This window comes from Halichondria panicea, chromosome 13, assembly GCF_963675165.1.
Source record: "Halichondria panicea chromosome 13, odHalPani1.1, whole genome shotgun sequence".
NCBI classification, from domain to species: domain Eukaryota; kingdom Metazoa; phylum Porifera; class Demospongiae; order Suberitida; family Halichondriidae; genus Halichondria; species Halichondria panicea.
In genome coordinates, this window is record NC_087389.1 from 2682687 (window position 1) to 2701546 (window position 18860).

The window sequence follows — 18860 nt, forward strand, 5'->3', positions numbered from 1 at the left end:
GCTTTAAACCATTTGTGGAAAACAACGAAAGGCATACCTTGTTATGTGAATATTGATAAAACACAGGCATCTCCAAGCGTGTTCAAAGTAGATAGCAGCCAGCATGCCCTTCTTGAGAGTACATTCAGTGCTGTGTATGAAAAACTGAGAGTGGATTGTCATAGCAATGCCAACGGAGAAGATCTGGATGGTGAAACAGGTATTATTCCTGTTGTGGAGCTGGACTCATTGCTCGGAGACTTTAACCTATGTACCTTGTTTGGTAGACTTTTGGGGTATCCTGTAGTTTATTGGTTCGATCCCAGCAATGGCTACACACTGAGCGTGGTCCCATTAATCCGATATTTGGTCAAAGCAAGGAAGAATAATTTATCAACAACTACAGTGGACCATTTGTGTGCCGATTTGTTCTTACAAGTAAGTATAATTATGTAGCCTATAATTATAGGCTAGCTATATATGATAATGAATGTCACCAAACAATTAATTAGCTGTTTACACATCGCCCACCCCCTTACATGTATACAGGAAGGCAAAATTATATACTCGTTCAGTACCCCTGCGACACTTGCATCTGAAGTGGAGAGCATCATTACCAGCTGGGTGGCAATACTCCGTTGTGCTACTCAAAAATATGCAATTCAATTGAATGTCTGTACGGATACTGTTTGCTTACCACATATTGTTCTGTAGTAGATAATTGTAACACACCATGACATTATATGATAGCTTGGATGTGGTATTTTCATGCTAAAATCTAATAATGTGTACGGAGAAGAATGGTACTGGTTGGTAATAGAGCCAGGATGTTACGTAGTAAAATATACAAACAGCACTAATGCTGTCAACTCTCATCGTTAGTGTTCTCTTGGCCTGCCTCCTCCATGTCTAACTTCTCGTGTTCTGAATTCTCATGGAGAATGACATATTCTCGAGAGCTGAACCCAAACTTTAGCATGTCCTAGAGCAGAAAAAGAAAGGTGGTATCAAGAGTTTTAATCATAATGTGCCGAGAACGCATGATTGAAGAGCAGGTATAGCCTCGGTCCCAGGCCAATTTTTCTTTAATAGAACGAAGTTGACCTAGCAGAGACAACTCGGCTGGGAACAGGCCAGAGCAGGTATTGTACCATATTATGTAGCTAAATTTTAAGGAGAAGCAGAACACAGTTACCATACAAACTAACCCCTTCCTTCAGTTCATAATATCTTGCTGTATCAATTCTGTTGTTATTCACATAGGTGCCATTAGTAGACTCGAGATCAATGATGTATGGCCTGAATAAAGACATAAATGTGTGTAAACATGCAAAGTGTAACATTTACTCAGTGCCTGGCAATGACAATTAATTATGCCTCGGTTGCGCATGCGCAGTGAGGTACAGTAGACTTGTTAATCCGGTCACCTTTGGGACCATGCAGCTTGGCCGGAATAGCGAGGTGGCTGTATTTCAGAAAATAGCCGCGGCTAAAAAACGACCTTATCTCAAATCTAATGACTAATTTTGCGGTTCTGTCTCGAGGTTAATGAATCATTCTGCTCTCTATTTAAGTGTAATCTACTTTTATTTGCCAAACCACACCCAAAATGTCATATCCGGCTGTAATAAACGTACATTGAAAACTAGTTTGGGGCAGTCAATCAGTACTGGCCAGTATATGGAATAGCGAGTGCTGCATTTCAAGATGAGTTTTGTGCAGTAAACATCTAAGGTGGCCGCACTTTAGAGACCCGGAATAGCAAGAGTCTACTGTGTACGGTAGCATGTTTGTGTGTATATATGTGTGTGTGTGTGTGCAGCTGCTCACTGATAAATGAAGTACAACCAAGGGCGTATACAGAGAAGAGGGCATGCAACTCACTATGTACCCTACGTACTCATCCGACTTCGTATCAGAGACCGGATATGCTAAAAATAGAACCCAGTATACGGACGTGAACAAGTGGGCGGTGTTGTTTACGGAGTTATAATTATGGGCGTGTACATCAGAGCTGCCTTTGCTAGCTAGCTAGCTAACAGTGCAGTATTATTTTAGAGAAGTGTCGTGACCAGTCCTAGTCCAGCCAGGTCCAAGACAACCCCTTTGAGCGGGAAGTTAAGTGCTGGGCGTATTGTTAAGAAGTACCAGAGACTCAGGAAGACAGGTTTATTGTACCTAGGTTTCATCTTCTTGGAGTTGCAACTGTTGGATGGTTTGCTTTTGCCTTTGACACTGCTAGTACGAGCCATACTGCTGCTGAGAACTAGTTTTACTATGCTGCAATCGAGCTAGCTAGCAAAAAAGACTTTGTTTTACCTTGTGCGGTCAAAGGTTACGCGTGGGCATTTTTGTGGGAATTTCTAAAAATAGCTCAATACGAAGTCGGGTGATTCTGAGAATAGGGTGAGTTGCATGCCCTCTTCTCTGTATACGCCCTTGGTACAACCAAGAGTTTCTATAGGATTCGGGGGGGGGGAGTGGGCGGACAACATAATGCGAGCAAAATATGTATTTCAGGAATTTTTTTAGATTGAGCAAAATTTGTCGACTTAACCACTCAGGGTGTCATACTATGGAACGCCAAATAGGTCAATCCCACTCGTAGCTAATACATGTCAAGTGGCCGATAGATGTCAAGTGGCCGATAGATGTCAAGTAGTCGATAGATGTCAAGTAATGTACACGTGGGTAGAGATCGATGTGTGCAAAGTAGCCGATAGATGTGTGGGACACCCGAATGAGCAGTGTCTTATGTGTTATGATCAGCCTTACTGCTATACATGTAACTGTTTGCCATAATTGTTTGCATACTGAACCCTAGCCTCGATCCCAGGCCGCTCTTCCTCGAAGAGAGGGCCTGGTATCGACTGTTTCCGCATGCGCCACATAATCCCCAGAAACTGGGGACTCCGGGTATCATCGTATAATGCTCAGTAAAACCATGACGTCACAACGAACGGAAGTGGATTGAAGAAAGTGGAGAAGAAGGTTTCTAGCCCGTGTGATAGCATTCTAATAGCTACCCTTAGCCTGCTATGTTAACAAAGAACTCACAGCCTGCAACAGTGTGGATGGCAATCGTCTGAACGGAGGGAAGGCTGACAATAGCCTATATGGACAGGCCACGCCCATCTTGGTGAAAGTCTACATGTAGACTCTATCAGAAGAAATAGCATGCTGTAACCAAACGTACAGCTCTGTCTCTAGCTAGCTAGCTATATAGCTCTGTGTATGTAGTGTTCTTTGTGTGTATATGTTATTCAGAATATTTTTCGGGTAAAATGTCAGTTTAATGGAAACATTACGGGGAAATTATCCAATAATTTTGCGCATGCGTAAACAGTCAGTAGCAGGCCTCCTTTTTGAGGCCTTGTGAAGGAGGCTAACTGAACCCCTGGTTGATAGCTGGGAGCTTAGCCAGAGCTAAAAATAGGAATGTAGAGTAGATTGCCCTGCTCTGCCCGCTTGTTTTGTGGTGTTTATAGACAGTAGAATCTCTCTTAGCTACAGACTGTGTGATTAGTAATAGCTCACAAACTATTAGAGCTGCTTATAATCTCAAGGAAGCTTCAGCTCTGGTGCAAATTAAGGCTTGCAAAACATCCTTTCTAGGCCAATTTTTCCCCATTTAACGTAACTTTTTGAAGAAAAATCAGTTTGGAATGAGACCAGAGGAGGTACGACAACATCATGTGCGTGGACAATGGAGCAAAAATGCTGATGATGGGAGGGGCCGTTATCTTGAGGACCACATCCACTCTACTGTTCATTGGAATTCCATTGTCCACGCACGGGATGTTGTTGTACCTCCTCTGGTATCTATAGATCGGGAATAGGGATCACGTGGACCCCAATCAAGCGCTACAGGCGTATGTGATCGTGTGTACTTTCTTTCATGGATGGGAACAATAAACAACTATGTATAATTATTTGTAATGGTCAAACTGAAACGGCTCACCTGACTTTTTTGCCAGTGGTGCCGTCCCCCTTTTCATACTCAACCAATCTGTACTGTAACGCGGCATGCTGACCGGAACACGAGGGATGGTCGACGGGCATGTCCACCACCTGCATGGGTTCTGCTCTGAGGGTACTGTATATACGCGTACCCTGTATTTATTATAAATACATTATTTACCCATAAAACCATTATTTTTTGCAACAGGAACAGTCCGTAAACCTGTATACATCTCCATGCACCTTTACAAACCATAGTGTAAAGAAACCAGTCCTGTGTATGTACATGTACATGTATGCTAAGAGTCACATGCCAATATGTAGTCACGCATGCACCCGTAAATGTAAATACTTACTGTTCGGTTTCTTCCTATCAGGTAGGCCGACTGTCTGTGTACATAGAATGTGGCTGCACGGGAAAAAAATACTGTAACATACATACATTTTAAGTACTACTTGCTTACGTAGCGTCTCTTCTCCTTTGAATCCATAAAAGCGCCACCTTGTCTTTGGTATCCGTGCTTCTTCAGGCTCGTTGTACTTGATTACAACTCCCTACATTCATATTGGCAGTATTCAACAAGATATCGAGTTCACTTTGGAAAATGTATACATATGTCAGTCAGGGCCGCATCTAGGAATTTGGATCAGGGGGGCAAATTGGACAATTGAAAAATGTAGAAGGAGCAAAGCCCCCTGTGGTGTATGCATGCGCATGCACTAAACATTTTTGATTTGAGGGCCTTAGATCAAGCAATTTCAGCTCACAAGCCATCATAATTATAGCAGTACAAATGCCAAATCCTAGGGGGGAGGGGGGGATTTATAGAACGCCGTTTGCGACAAAATTCAGGCAGAATATGATAGGCGTGTGCATCCGATGTAAAATCGATTTTTAATAATACAGTTGATTTTCGATTTACACGTGAACGATCTTTGACAATCGATCTGATAATCGATTTTCATCGATTATTGAAATTCAATTTTTGATAATCGATTTTTGAAAATCGATTACAAAAATTGCAATTGATTGATACTAGCCTCGAATCCAGACCAATTAAATGGATTCAAGGCTACAGTTAGGCCGCCCTTGAAACTCAGAACATGCACAAACTCCTTCTCCGCGGCCTGGAAGCAAAGCTTGGCTTGGTTAGCTATCTCACATGATAGACTATAATGCAAAAGTGGAACCATTAAAAACGGGGGCCATAAGTCACAGTAAAAATCATTAATTTTAGAACTGTTCAGTTGGTGCTATCTTATTTAGTTCCTTCGTGCACCCATTTTTGTATGCTTTCTCGCCAGCACTGTTTTATTTGGCCATCTTGTGTGTGCTTAGAGAAAGAGTTGAGAAAGAGTTTAGTGATGATTCCAGATAGAATAGAAGTCATGAAATAGTGGCTTCTTCAACGCAAAATTTCTCTAAGGATAGTCTCACGTGATACAGCTTTAGACAGGGCCCCCCCCCCCCCAACCCACCTTCAGAGCAGTTCTAAAATCGATTATCAAAAATCGAATTTCAATAATCGATTATCAAAAATCGATTATCAGATCGATTGTCAAAGATCGTTCACGTGTAAATCGAAAATCAACTGTAAAAAATCGATTATTAAAAATCGATCTTCAAAAATCGATTTTATATTGGATGCACACGCCTATCAGATTCTGCCTGAATTTTGTCACAAACGGCGTTCCATAGGGATTACCCCCCTCCCTCAATGCAGCCCTGCATGTTCGAAAACTGGGTGCTAAAGATATTTGTGAAGGAAACTTTTTAAGTCGTCAGAACAAAATGTGCTTTTAATTAGTGCATTCGTTATGAATGCACGTCAATGCATTCGTAACTGATTATCACACAGACAATAATTATGCTCTCAGTTTGTAGCTCTGGGTGAGTATTGAGAGTTCCAAATCAGTGCAAAAATTCACAACTACCGTATAGCGTGTAATTTTCGTGAGGCAAAATATTCGTGGTTTTCGTGGTTGGAGGTTTGACCACAAATATTTTACCCACGAATGAAGCGACCTTGCCTACCTTTACCTGCAGTGCAAGCTCCAACCACGACAATATTACCCACGAAATGTCTCAATATTGCTGAACCACGAAAATTTTGTCCCCCGAAAATTACCCGCTATACGGTATTTGGGTACACATGTAGATAAGACCTTAGTTGCATGGTTACTTTTCTCACATGCATTACCCAAGGCGCGCGTGAGCGGCCACGGGTATAGTAGTCTGTTGGTTTGTCTGTTTACTTGTTTGTAATATGTGAGTCTACTCACCTGGATGCCATAGCACTGCGTTTACAGCATGGATAGACTCCAAACAACAAGTTATTAGTTTTAAAAGTGGCAGATTTTGATGTTAAAGCTCCGTTGTCGTATAAAAGCGAGCAAAAGCTAAGAAGCTTGAACTTGCACGTTGGCAGCTAGCTAACTACACGCGGCCTTTATTCGAGATAGCCTACGTATTTACAGGTGAAGTGATCCCGTACCAGGAACAATGGAACAGGGTCGCTAAAGTAGAAAGCTAGAATTGTGACTGGTTGTTGGCTGACTCTGGATCCTATACTCCAGCCTGGCAGGAGCCATACTTCTCTAAGACTCCAGGTTTCTTTGCTGTGATCCCAGTCCACAGTGCATGTCTCATGTACCGGTGTCAAAAAATGTTGGGCCCCCCCATGTTTAGGCCCCCCCCGGGCCTAGAATTTTAAAATTTTGGGCCCCCCGGGCCTAGAATGTTAACAGTTTAGGCCCCCCAGGGGGTCCAAACTGTTAACATTCTAGGCCCCCCACTGTGAGATTAGGCCCCCCTCTTCTGCTATCCTTTTCTGCACGATAGAACGAAGTCAAAGAGATATAATAATATGGTAAGGTTAGCTCTATTAGTTGACAAAGCATCAAAGAGACTGCAAAGACTCTATATCAAAGTAGCAAAAATGTTTGCATTATTATTCTATCATGGAATTCAAAGTGAAGGAAGATTTACCTTTCAAGTTACTCATGCTTTACCTATAAGAGTTAAATGCTTTGATGCAGCTCTGCAATGATGGATCTGCCTGTAAGACAATCGATGTTGTTGCATAGCTATCGCCATTATTATTTGCAACTTTGTGCTTACTTTCTCAGCCAAATTTCAGGACAAAAAAGTATAAAGCACACAATTTCAGTGCAAAGACAACAATTCATATCTTTCTCCATGTTTTCCTATACATAGAAGATGTAAATTGTTGTGGGGATCCTCCAATAGCATCACTGGCTCAGCTCTCAAGTAATGTGGAATCATAAATAGAAGCCAAGAGAGAAACTGTTGTATCATGGTGGAATCACAATAGCAGTTTCCTTTCGGGACAAGGGTAATCTTGGACAGTCCTGACCAATTCGGGACAGTTGGCACTTATGTGCTTCGTGCTGCATGAGGCCTGATTCATAGAATGACTGTGAGACCAGTGGTATACTACTGTACATGCATGATGTGTGTGTGTGTGAGGAGAGCTGCATTCAGTAACTGGCACTGCATAGACTGTGACCATAGAAGACGTGTATTTTGAGAATGCACTGTCACATAATGTTACCGCTGTTGCGCTGTTAATGGGGGGCCTAAAATGTTAAAATTCTAGGCCCGGGGGGGGCCCAATCTCATGGGGGGCCTAAAATTTTATGACACCGGCACTAAAACTCTGTTCTCAAATGCTTCAGCATGCCTCCAGTCTGGTTTCTCTTGAGTTGCTGTACTAGTCATACATGCTACGTACATGCACTGCATTAGATCACTCCTCTGGTTTCTTTATAATCATGTCACCATGGTACCAACCGAGGGTTTGCACTTTAATGCTCTAGTTTAATTGGTACTGTACATGTACACACATGCAACTTACTCGGTATGTGTTGGTTTCAGCAGTGAGCTTGCCAGAAAGACCGTAGTCAGGTTTGTCCTTGTCTACTTCGCCCTCTCCCTCTCCAGCCTCCTCTTTCTTCCTTGCACCTCCAAACCTAAAACACACTAGACACTTAAAAGCAGAAGATTGAACTAAATCTGACACATGTAAAATTATAGCGTACATGTACAAATGTACATGTATGTACTTTACGTCTTCAAGCGGACAGTGCAATAACTATGTTTTACATTAATAAGCAGCTGCACTCACTCATACTGTACAATGTTCTCCTCATCTCGATTCCCTCTCTTCCGTTTCCTGTGATGAGAATCGTCAGCCTGGGAATCTAGACAGGTTGAAATTGCATGACTCAAAAGAATGAGTAAAATTCACACACACCTAGACTATTTCCACTGGCACTGGTTCTTTTTCCTTGTCGATCGGCCTGCTCACCTTCTCCACCTTCTCCACCTTCTCCATATCTCTCGTCATCCCTCTGTCTTATCCTATCGTGCCTCGCTCTTTCTCCTCTTGGTTCATCTCTGATACAGTCTTTCTGTCTTTCTCGCATTCGATCCCTGTGCTTTGGGTCCCTATAGTGCTCTTTGAAATCTTTTCGATGTTCCCCATATGTTTTTTTACCATATTCTCTGGATCGATCCGAAGAGTCCCTAGCACATTCTTGAACTTCCCTGTGGACAATATAAAAGTATGAGCACATCATATTCAATGTCCACATACTATCTATGATTACACCCTGTACTATACTATAGACAGTCGTCGATGTTCGACTGTACTGTACGTACATGCACCATTGCTATATGGGCCGGCATACTTTCTATTAAAAGCACTCCATAAGACAAACCTATCTTTTATTCTTGGGCTGTTGCTTCTTGATCTTCCTCTGCTTCTAGAAGAACTATCTTTATTTCTATGCCCGTCTCTCCGCTCCCTATCAGAGCTGCTACCGGCATCTCTTCTGTGTGCTGCTCTCTCTAGCTCTAGCTCTCTACCTTTTTCTCGCTGTCTCTCCATTTTAACGAAAACTATTATGCAAGGTTGTTATAATAATATTGTAAAGGCCGGCTTGTGAGATCGAGAACAAGCAGTAGGATCCTTGTTAGTTTTCTTGAGTCTAGGCTCTTGTGTGCAAGTAGATGAAAAAGAAGTTAAAGCTTTGGACGTAAACAGATGAAGAAGACTTTGAGTGAATTCAAGTGCACAACAATGTCTAGATTTAGCTAGATATTAATTTTTACAAAACTCTGTACTGTACTATTATTGTAACTGTAGAACTAGTCAAAGGTGTAATGTCTGCAAGCAAGCGCACCTCAGCTCAAACTCGTAGGTCTCCAGTGGGCAGCAGAAAGTCCAAGACCCCCAGAAAGAGTCAACCTGTTTCGAATGGTCTCCACGAGTTTGTACCCGAACCTGCACAGAGAAGTCGCAGTGCCTCACTTGGAAAAGATGAGGTTTTAAAAATGAACTTGAAGACTGTTCGCAAACTGGACAGCTCTGTGAAGAGTATCAAGTCCACTGTGCCACAAGTAGTACTCTACCAATATGAGAGCACTTCTAACACCTGGGTGAGTAGCTATTAATTAATAGTGCGTGACCCTCATGTTACAATGTGTGTTTGTCGTGATCATTAATTGGCTGTAGCTTTATTCATACAAGTTTCATTTGGGTGTGAATGTTATAGTGTGTTGTGCTTTATGCTGATTGCGCAATTTCAATCCGATACCATAACTGCATTGCATCATTTATCTACATGTACATGTACATTCTTTTTGTAGTTGTGTTGTATTGCGCAATTGCTAGCCTGGCTTTAGCACAATTGCTGTCCAATTCATTGCCTACCATTATTGTGTTTTATGCAGGAAAGAACGTCAGTTGAGGGGACTCTATTTGTGTGTGAGAGGTAAAAAAATGTTTGTATTGATAAGTTTAGCTCAAGCTACTGAATTATCTTGTAATAGCCTCGATTCAAAGCCTTTGAAAAAAGGGCCTGGTATCCCCTGCTTGCATGCGCATGCGTGGAATCAATACAACTTGAGCTTGCCACAGGTTTAACCACGGAGTGAGTGTATGAACCCTCGTGGTGGTTTAACCGGGAGACAAAGAAAGAAAGATGTTCTAGTACAAATTACTAGAGCAAATAAATAGCTCTAGCCCTCATTTCGAAGTGTTATTCTGGATCTAAACACCAGAGAAATCATAAACCAAAAAGAGTAAATTAAGTTAGATCATTATGAACAAACAAACACCCAGGGAAAAACTCTGTAAATGCCCATCTTAATAATCGCCCATGTATGGGGCGTGGAACTGTGGGTGGAGCTAATGCAGCACATGGAACCAGTTGCAAGCATGGCAGCATAGAATACTAATACTAGATCCTATTTATGATGGCAGAAAGAGAGACATCGACACAGAGGGAGAAACACCACTCCTATGACTTCAGATTTAAGCTGAGACAGCAGCCAAGAAGAGCTGCTGCTGCGTAAGAGGTTGGAGTAGACATAACAATAAAAGCCTGTTTCGAATAATCGCCCATCTCGTTGCTAGGAGATAATTAAATATGGTACTACATGCACAATAATAGGATTACTAACAATCTTGGTGATTGAGACGAATACGCTAACAGTGAATACTAGGGCGTTTTTCTCATTTCCTTGCAACCTGGAATTGAGACGAACGCTGTACCTAATTTTTACCAGTAAAATTCGTTTTGTGCATGAGCCTGCATGATTGTCAAGTGATAAACACACTATCTTCGTCTACAGAGAATCAACCCCCCGGTTTGGTTTTGTGGTACTCAACACACTACATAGTGAGAACTCCATGGAAGCCATCAGTCCAGGAATGGGGTTCAGAGTTCAAGAGCCTTTCGTGCTCTACAAGAATCAATCAGGTGTGTGTATACGAAGCACCTTATATGGCATAGCAAACCATACAAAATTTGGGCCACGGTTTCTTCCACATTAAAATATTTGAGGTTTTCATGCGAATTACTCTCTCTATACTTTTAAGGCTGCCTAGCTATGAATATCGCACAGGAGTGCTGATCTTCAAAAATAGAACGCCCATCGGGTAGGGCCCATGCGACTGTTAAACCTAACTTGTCCACTATTATTTGTATTCTATGTTATGTACTATAGCATCAAAGATTTATGGACTGTGCTTCCAAGAAAAGGCAGCCTGCAAGGAGATGGGAGATCTTCTAAATAGGTCAGTGATTTGATTAATAAAACTATGTTCCACATTTTTGTGTTAACATTCTTTGTGTTGTGCACAGTTTCGCATACAATATGATTCTTACGCTGTAGGCTCAGTGACACAAGCGAGCAAGTTACTGTCAACAATGGACACTCTAAAGGAGTACCTATGAGAAGTGCAAGTGCCATTGAAATCAGCCTGAACAAATCAGAGCATGTAAATGTGTTCCATTAGCGCCTACGATGCATTGCACTTTTGTTCCCTTTCTTGCAGGCCCCAAAGGTGAATGTTCTTGAGATGCTTGAGACAGCCAACAGGAGTTACCTGGGACAAGCTTTTAGTGATAGCACAAGTAGTCCAGACAGTCTCACCTCCGAACCGATTCAATTTGCTACCAATGGAGCAAGCACACCAGCCTCCTCAACAGTGGAGCAAAGAAACACACACTCCACCCCCACACAACACACGAAAATTGTTACTCCAGCTAGTTACCCTGTGAAGGTGCCTGGTGTAAGAGTAACCTCCAGAAGTGGTTCGGTCTCCCCTCAGAAGCAATCACGCTCATGTATGGCGAACCAGTACCAGTTTCAGCATGCAGCTAGTTTTGATAATGACCACTTTGGTACTACCCCAAATAGTGCCAGAAATGTTCATTCTTCAGACCACTCACGATCTTTGAATCAAGATAGCGGGATTGTTCGAAAGCTGTTCAACCAAAGCGATCAAAATGGTGTGTTGTCTCAAAGTATGAACTTTCCACCAGTGTCCACTAGACCCCCTAGTTCTGTACCTCTTCGAGCCATCTCTTTGGACGAAGTGGAGAAACAGATGACTGCTGAAGTGTCAACCCCAGAACTGAACATTCCTTTCTCCCTACTAACCACTTCAGCCAACATCCACCCACCAGAACCGCAGCAACCAAGCATACTAATTCAACCGTCAATGTTTGTTTCAACGGCTGCTTCGTCTCCAATTAAAACGCACTCTACTGTAACCACCCAACCCCTCGCTTTCTCCGTCCAACCACCCACCCCAATCACAACCCAACAAGAACACTCCTTTCCACCCATCCCCCCTCTCATGCACTCAGCTGGAATGAAGGCTCCCCCAATCAAACCAACTAATGGGGCACAATCACCAAGAAGAAACTTGTCAGATAGTGTGTTTCAGGTCCCATCCATACCCCATAGGGCAGTATCTGACCCGATGCCTCGTGGGAAGAGTCAAACAGTTATTCAACCAACTGTGAGTGTTTTTTCTATGGATACAGCCGAGGGTTAGCACTTAAGTGCTCTAGTTAGCTGCAAGAGTTTACGTACATGACGTAGGTAGAGCTCGATTCCAGGCCGCAGTCCTAGAATTGAGGCTAATGGCTTAGTGCTAGCCTGCATAACAACAAGATTAGACTTTGCAATTGCATAAAAACTTGATAGAAAACCTAAAGCTATAATTATGTGCTTACTGACTTTTTGCGTAGTAACCTCCCTCCCTCATGCTTTTTAAACATTACATCAATAAGTCTTGGCCTTATTTTTGTGCTGTGAATCTGTACATGTGTGTGTTAACTGTCTATTGCATGTATTATGTATCATCATATGTCTCATGCAGCTGTCTCCTCTACCAGAGCTACTAACTTCCCAGCCAAGAAACACCTCTCCTATCTCCAGCACTTTGATGTCTCCACACCAGTTCTCGGCTGAGCCAATCCAGTCCTCGTCAGCTCAAGACACTGTCGGCTTGTCCCGAGAGCAGCTACTACAGGCATTCGAATACCTTTTAAAGGTGTGCACTACACTGCATTAATGAACATGTACATGTATGTGATCTGCATACATGCTGCGTCAAGTACAATGTGTTGAACACAAGTTTTTATGCTCTATATATCACATGTATGGGAATGGTATGTACTTTCTAAAGCCTCAGCACTTGTTCCCTTGTTTTCTGTAGCATGATGAACACTTTGTCGATCAGCTACACGGTGCTTACAAACAGAGCTTGTTGTCCAGGCCAAGTTAAGATTTCATGTACGTTGTTTGCTCACAATAATAATATTTGTCATTGTTGATTGCATTCTTAAGTCAGCAACACATTCTTTTGTACAAAGCACTCTTTCCCGTATGCTTGTGTGTGCCCCGTCTTTCTATGGTACACGTAAATGTCATCATTTATCATATCTCATTATCCCCATTTTTGTTTGTTGTGCAGTCTCTCACTATTTGTTCTGTTCATTTTTGTCACACATAGACCCTACTCTAATCTGTCCTTTTTCTCTACTCTCTACTGTTTTTTTTGTAACCTATTCTTCTCTGCTGTCTTTTTGTAACCTTCCACCCTTTGTCTATTCTCCTCATTCCTCCTGCTCCCTTCTCTCTATCTACATTCGGGGATTTCATTTCCTTTCTGGTGCTCCCCAGCACCCCAAATATACAAAAGAGTTCACCTTTGCATAGCGGACTGCTGTGCAGTGCACAGCTTCCATACAGGAAGTGTGTGTCACTTAGTCAGTTTGTGTTTATAGTAACATGCATATAATTTTGTAGAATGTCATGTATGCTGAGACATTACATCTGCATGTGTCTCTCATGTGCTGTGTGTTATGCAACAATGCACATACAGCTGGCTGTGTGTCCGGGCCTGTCAAGCTGCCTAGCGCATGTAACGTACTTTATGGCAGTCAGATCATGAATGATATATACATGGTGTGAACGTGAGTACAAGTGCTAGTGATGTCTATTGAACAGAAGCAATCAAAAGGGGAGGCGTCTGGGTCCAAACACGAGTTGAGCAGGAGCTCTTCAGTGGTCGTTTTCTCTCAAAGAGAACTAGCAGACATGGAGAGGAGAGTGTCTCTGGCTAGTCAGGGTGAGTACAGCTATATTAAAGCAAGTGTATTACTTAAGAGCATTGGACTAGGTCATATTAGTGCAGTGTAAGCTAACAGTCTATTTGGAGTCAACCCATCCCCACCACTTAATAGCAAGGGGAACACATCCTGAAATGTGGAATGTGCTTCACTTGCAAAATAGCTCAGGGCTGTTTGTGAGGTGCAATGTATTCTCCATCATTTGTAGCTCCTACTTGCCCTCCTGTGACCAACTCTCCTGTGTGCATTGCTCTGGTGGGGCTACCAGCCAGAGGAAAGACATATATTGCCCGAAAAGTGGAGAGATTCCTTCGATGGATTGGTCTCACAACAAAAGGTGTGGCAATGCTTAGCATGTACATGTACTTACGTAAGACCATAGATAAAGGAAATAAGAAATAAAAGGATTGGAAAAACGAAAAGTACCCTCGAATGAACATTCCCTTTACCCTGCAGTTCAATTGAGGCTGTCTTTAGCAAGCCAAGCTGTAAAGGGCATGGCTTGCAAGATAGCCAATCTGATACCTATATCTATCACTAGCAAAATAATGTGCTCATTCGGGACTTTTATAACCAGCACGCTTAGACTAAAAAGTAGCAAAGTGAAGCTCTTGAATGTTTCCTTATACTGGGTGTGGTCAGTCAAGCAAGTACTTCTCGTGGCTCACAGAATAGGCGTGTCATAAATTGCTGAAGGAGATGATGTCTCGAGGAAACACAACTTTCTTATTTTGAGCAAGTTTCCCAGCAAAAAATAGGTGAAAAGTGAATAGTTTTCAAGGCTCTGTGTAGAACAAGGCTCTGTGTAGAACCAAAGATGCAAACCATAGACAATTAAACGTTTGTGTTACTGTCAGGGTAAAGAATTCTGCTGCTTAGCTTGCAGTTCCATACAATACTTGAGACCATAATTATTATGAGACACAGTACAGTACTTATAGTTGGACAGTTCTAGCTACATGTATAATTATTAGAGATATTATAGGGACAACAACTCAAGATTTTGTATCCCTCTATAGCAACTTCCCAACAATCGAAAAATTCATTTTGTTATTTCCATGTAACGCCTACCATCAAGGGGCATTGTGTTGATGCTTTTAACAACCGTAAAATTTGCTTTCCCTTGTTTGGGCTGGCAACGTCCGAATTACACCACACACCCTGCACAAAAGTAGACGTTCTGTTTCCAATCCCTCTTTCGTTTATCCATGATTAGAACTATTGTGAAATGGTCACGATAATTATGTGCACCACATCCGTTTCCGGTTCCAATCCCTCTTTTTCCTTTGTATGGTGATACGACAGAGTGCCGTAGCTAGTTGATGTGATTTAAGTGCCAGCTCATACTAAAACGCAATTTTGGGGGCTTTAATAGATGTGCCACTTAAAAGTAAGTTGAGGGGGTTGCTCTATTTGCGTCAACTACGGTACTGTAATTTTGTTTGTTGAATACTTTTCATGGGCTATGCAAAAGCGTGTATTGTGCTATCCTCCATTTATCCTTAAAACTGCAAACTGCAACTGCTAGGTCCGCTGTTGTATAATGGTTTGACATCAGTTCATTATGCCTCGGTGCGCATGCGCAAGCGAGGTATACGGTAGTGTGTCTGTGTGTGTAGACTGCTACAGCTGCTCAAGGATCAATGAAGTTCAAGTAAGAGTTTCTATATGCTTCCAGTCATGTTTACTTGGATTTTAATTCGTGGATTTGCAAAATAATGCTTCATTCTCGAGTTATCCTAGTTTTGCTTACTAGGAAGCCATTGCAGCCTTTTCAGAAGAGTGCGTAGCAAAACTTGTTCACCGAGTGTTGCTACTCTACTTAGTACCGTATAACGGGTAATTTTCGTGGGGTAAAATATTGGTTATTTTCGTGGGCAAGCTGACCTCCACAAAATGTTAACGTAGGCGTGGCTTACCGGAATGCAGTGCAGGCAACGAGACTAATTGAAAGTTTTACTCACGGAAACCACCGTTTCACGAGTTGAACGAATTTTTTACCCCACGAAAATTACCCGCTATACGGTAGTTAGCTCAGCACTAGAACGCTAGCTATTAGTAGCTGCAAGGCTCTGCCATTATTATTTTAGACTTTTACTTTTGGCATCGATCGTTTTTAACAACAATCATGGTCAATAATTATATCCACTCTTTTCCTGTGATTCTGGATTCTGCCTGCATGCAGCAAAACAAGATATTCATCATGATAATTATAATGATTCAGTATGTGTGTATAAGTAGCTTTATGTTGTGTAGCTTTGGCACCTCCACCGAGGCGTCAGCACCCGCGGTGCTTTCATATAGCTTAGTGTTATCGAGCAACTTTATCGTTGTAGTATTCAATGTTGGAGAGTACAGAAGAGGTGCTGTTGGTGCAAATAAGACACACGACTTCTTTCATCCTGAAAATAAAGAGGCACAGAAACAAAGAAAGTGAGTGTGTATGATTATAACCAGCTAGCTACTTGTGTGAAAATGTATGTGTCTACAGAGAATGTGCCATTCGTGCTCTGAATGATGTGGTTCAGTTCCTTATGAGTGGGGGAGGACAGGCTGCAGTGAGTGTTCACTTGTAGAATGTTCGTTTCTTACTTTACTTCAAATGGTTCCGGTCAGGATTTATCTATTTTACTGCAGATATATGATGCTACCAATACCACTAGGGAGAGAAGAGAACTGATACTAAACCACCTCAAACCCCATTGCATCAAGGTGAATAACATTCTAGGAGGTACTGTATCTAGATGACAAAGTGTTCTTTTCCTTTTCTTTTCTGTGACAATTGAATAGGTTTTCTTTGTGGAGTCCATATGTGATGACCCGGAGATTATTGAGCAAAATGTCATGGTATGTATTAACTGTGAATTAAGTATAGTCACTATAATTATTGTTCCTTAATAGACTGTAAAAGTTGGTAGCCCTGACTACAAAGGACAGGATCCTGAAGAGGCTGCAAAAGACTTCATGTTGAGGATAAAAAACTATGAGCTTGCATACAAAACACTGGACGTTAAAGAAGACAAGTGAGTTGCTCATGATTTTGTAATGATGTAGTCACATTCATGGCTATATGTAGTTGGTGAATTATGGATCTACAATAGTTATTTGTTTTTCGTTCAGGAATCTTAGTTGGCTCAAGATTTTCAATGTTGATCAGCGATATGAAGCAAACAGAATTGATGGTGAGTAAGTGATTTTGTGCACTGGCTTAACTTTGTTCTGACAACAGGTCATTTGCAGGCAAGACTTGTCTATTACATTATGAACATTCATACTCAACCTCGCTGTATCTATCTGTGCAGAGTAAGGGACAAAATTTAATGTGTACGATCAATTGCACTGTTTTGTTTTGTTTTGTTTTGTTTTCATAGCATGGAGAAAGTGTGTGCAACCTCTTTGGCCGCATTGGAGGAGATGCTGATCTGTCTGAGAGAGGTTTGAAGGTAAAATACAAGTAGTTAGAATTATAGTGATGTAGTAAATATTTGTGAGCCAAGAGGCCCTGTGGCCCAATGGATAAGGCATCTGACTACGAATCAGGGGATTCCAGGTTCGAGTCCTGGCAGGGTCGTTTTTTTTTTGCTTTAGAATTATTACTTTTTGTTTTTAGTTTGCAGAAGCTCTGAGAGGGTTCATGGATGAGCAAGAAATGCATGGTTTCAAGGTTGGTTTAGAAGAAATTTTGTACACACACCTTATCGTTAATACACTTTTAGATATGGACCAGTCAGTTGAAACGAACTGTTCAGACGGCTCAGTTCCTTGCTGGAACAGTTGAACAGTGGAGATCACTCAATGAGTTGGATGTTGTACGTCCAAGTATTGCTCAAGTATACATTTCAATTACACTGTGATGTATAGGGTGATTGTGAAGCAATGACATATGAAGAAATTCAGGAGAAATATCCCCGTGAATTTGCGCTGAGGGATCAGGACAAGTTCAACTATCGATACCCCAGAGGCGAATCGTACACTGACGTTGTACATCGTCTGGAGCCTGTGATCATGGAACTTGAAAGGCAGAAGGATGTGCTGGTGATATGCCATCAGGTACACCTCATAATAATTATGTTCAAGCGTAAGAAATGTGATGTATGTGGATACTTTGAGATGGTACTTACACGTGCGATGTGCTAGTAATTATTAATTATGTAAATAGGCGGTTATGCGGTGTATTCTGGCCTACTTCATGGACAAGTCCACAGAAGAGCTCCCATACCTCCAGGTCCCACTTCACTCTGTGTACAAGCTGACTCCCATGGCTTACGGTGAGTGAAAATATCCTCTTTTCCCGCCATTACCACCATTATTGAGCGGCTACATATTATAGGTTGTAAGCAAGAAGTGTTCTCTCTTCCAGTGCCTTGTGTGGACACATTTAGAAAGAAACCCAAGGTACAACCTGACGACATCACACTACTCGCACGTCCAACTACCACTTGATTAGCTGTGCAGTACTCTTAATGTAGTAGTCCATGTTACCTGTACATTAGCACTAGGCCAGTTCCATTATTTATTAAGAACTCTTTGTGATCATTATCGTTCTACATGTGTGGTGTGGTGTATAATTATATAATTATGATAGAGCTATTTTTATCTTCTACTACATGTATTTCTCTTATAATATAGGCAGTGCATCTAGATCGATCTAACTCCGGAGCGCTCAATACAGTGCCTGAACATCTTTGACTTGATTGCGAACCCATAATTCAGATGCCATACACAGTCTGTAATGAACACTCACCTTAGTTTGTAGTGATATTTTTACCACGCTCTGAAAAAAGTGTACCGAATTTTCCCCGTTTTGTCCATGAATTATTTCCTTAATTTTGAATAAGTATAGTATTAATTTTTTGTCCATGAATAGTATTAAATTTTTTGTCCATGAATTATTATTTCCTGCTCCCAGTACCTCATGTTTGTGACTACTGTGAAAATAGCTACCAATTAAGGAGTTGCCCATA

General features: G+C 41.7%; 3 protein-coding genes and 1 non-coding gene across 5 annotated transcripts; 3 read left to right on the forward strand and 1 right to left on the reverse strand.

The window, feature by feature from the left end:
• Positions 1 to 700: 700 nt before the first annotated feature.
• LOC135346578 (smad nuclear interacting protein 1-like) lies at positions 701 to 8877 on the reverse strand. Of its 2 annotated transcripts, none has more exons than XM_064544250.1 (9): positions 8683 to 8877; positions 8271 to 8509; positions 8088 to 8163; positions 7818 to 7932; positions 4404 to 4494; positions 4296 to 4348; positions 3941 to 4050; positions 1188 to 1278; positions 701 to 961 (listed from the first exon to the last, which is right to left on the reverse strand). In XM_064544250.1, exons 1-9 carry the CDS (start codon positions 8850 to 8852, stop codon positions 845 to 847), a joined length of 1062 nt encoding a protein of 353 aa, XP_064400320.1. In that variant the 5' UTR covers positions 8853 to 8877; the 3' UTR covers positions 701 to 844. The 2 variants fall into 2 exon arrangements, with proteins under 2 accessions (XP_064400320.1, XP_064400318.1); XM_064544248.1 differs by having other exon boundaries at positions 8217 to 8509; positions 8683 to 8875.
• Positions 8878 to 8887: 10 nt separating this feature from the next.
• Positions 8888 to 13480, forward strand: LOC135346550 (mRNA-decapping enzyme 1A-like). The gene is made up of 8 exons (XM_064544205.1): positions 8888 to 9403; positions 9698 to 9738; positions 10601 to 10728; positions 10976 to 11045; positions 11144 to 11249; positions 11307 to 12278; positions 12642 to 12815; positions 12981 to 13480. The coding sequence occupies exons 1-8, from the start codon at positions 9128 to 9130 to the stop codon at positions 13047 to 13049; spliced, it is 1836 nt and encodes a 611-aa protein (XP_064400275.1). The 5' UTR covers positions 8888 to 9127; the 3' UTR covers positions 13050 to 13480.
• A 95-nt stretch (positions 13481 to 13575) lies between these two features.
• LOC135346558 (6-phosphofructo-2-kinase/fructose-2,6-bisphosphatase-like) lies at positions 13576 to 18805 on the forward strand. Its single transcript, XM_064544221.1, has 16 exons — positions 13576 to 13895; positions 14105 to 14233; positions 16233 to 16329; positions 16388 to 16454; positions 16534 to 16608; positions 16687 to 16743; positions 16798 to 16919; positions 17017 to 17078; positions 17126 to 17199; positions 17268 to 17339; positions 17507 to 17560; positions 17613 to 17705; positions 17758 to 17946; positions 18056 to 18164; positions 18227 to 18291; positions 18526 to 18805. Exons 1-16 carry the CDS (start codon positions 13760 to 13762, stop codon positions 18583 to 18585), a joined length of 1461 nt encoding a protein of 486 aa, XP_064400291.1. The 5' UTR covers positions 13576 to 13759; the 3' UTR covers positions 18586 to 18805.
• Trnar-acg (transfer RNA arginine (anticodon ACG)) lies at positions 17395 to 17467 on the forward strand. Its single transcript has one exon. It is a non-coding gene; the product is annotated as a tRNA-Arg (tRNA).
• Positions 18806 to 18860: the final 55 nt, after the last annotated feature.

Bases quoted from the DNA above. Each gene is read 5' to 3' on its own strand.
- LOC135346550 (XM_064544205.1), top strand. From the start codon at position 9,128: ATGTCTGCAAGCAAGCGCACCTCAGCTCAAACTCGTAGGTCTCCAGTG. The intron at 11,046-11,143 runs GTCAGTGATTTG...CTTACGCTGTAG, and splicing joins ATGGGAGATCTTCTAAATAG to GCTCAGTGACACAAGCGAGC. The intron at 11,250-11,306 runs GTAAATGTGTTC...CCTTTCTTGCAG, and splicing joins GCCTGAACAAATCAGAGCAT to GCCCCAAAGGTGAATGTTCT.
- LOC135346558 (XM_064544221.1), top strand. From the start codon at position 13,760: ATGTCTATTGAACAGAAGCAATCAAAAGGGGAGGCGTCTGGGTCCAAA. The intron at 16,920-17,016 runs GTGAGTTGCTCA...TTTTTCGTTCAG, and splicing joins CTGGACGTTAAAGAAGACAA to GAATCTTAGTTGGCTCAAGA. The intron at 17,947-18,055 runs GTACACCTCATA...TTATGTAAATAG, and splicing joins TGCTGGTGATATGCCATCAG to GCGGTTATGCGGTGTATTCT.
- LOC135346578 (XM_064544248.1), bottom strand. From the start codon at position 8,852: ATGGAGAGACAGCGAGAAAAAGGTAGAGAGCTAGAGCTAGAGAGAGCA. The intron at 8,510-8,682 runs GTTTGTCTTATG...TATTGTCCACAG, and splicing joins AGCCCAAGAATAAAAGATAG to GGAAGTTCAAGAATGTGCTA. The intron at 1,279-3,940 runs GTGAGCCGTTTC...GTCTTTATTCAG, and splicing joins ACCACTGGCAAAAAAGTCAG to GCCATACATCATTGATCTCG.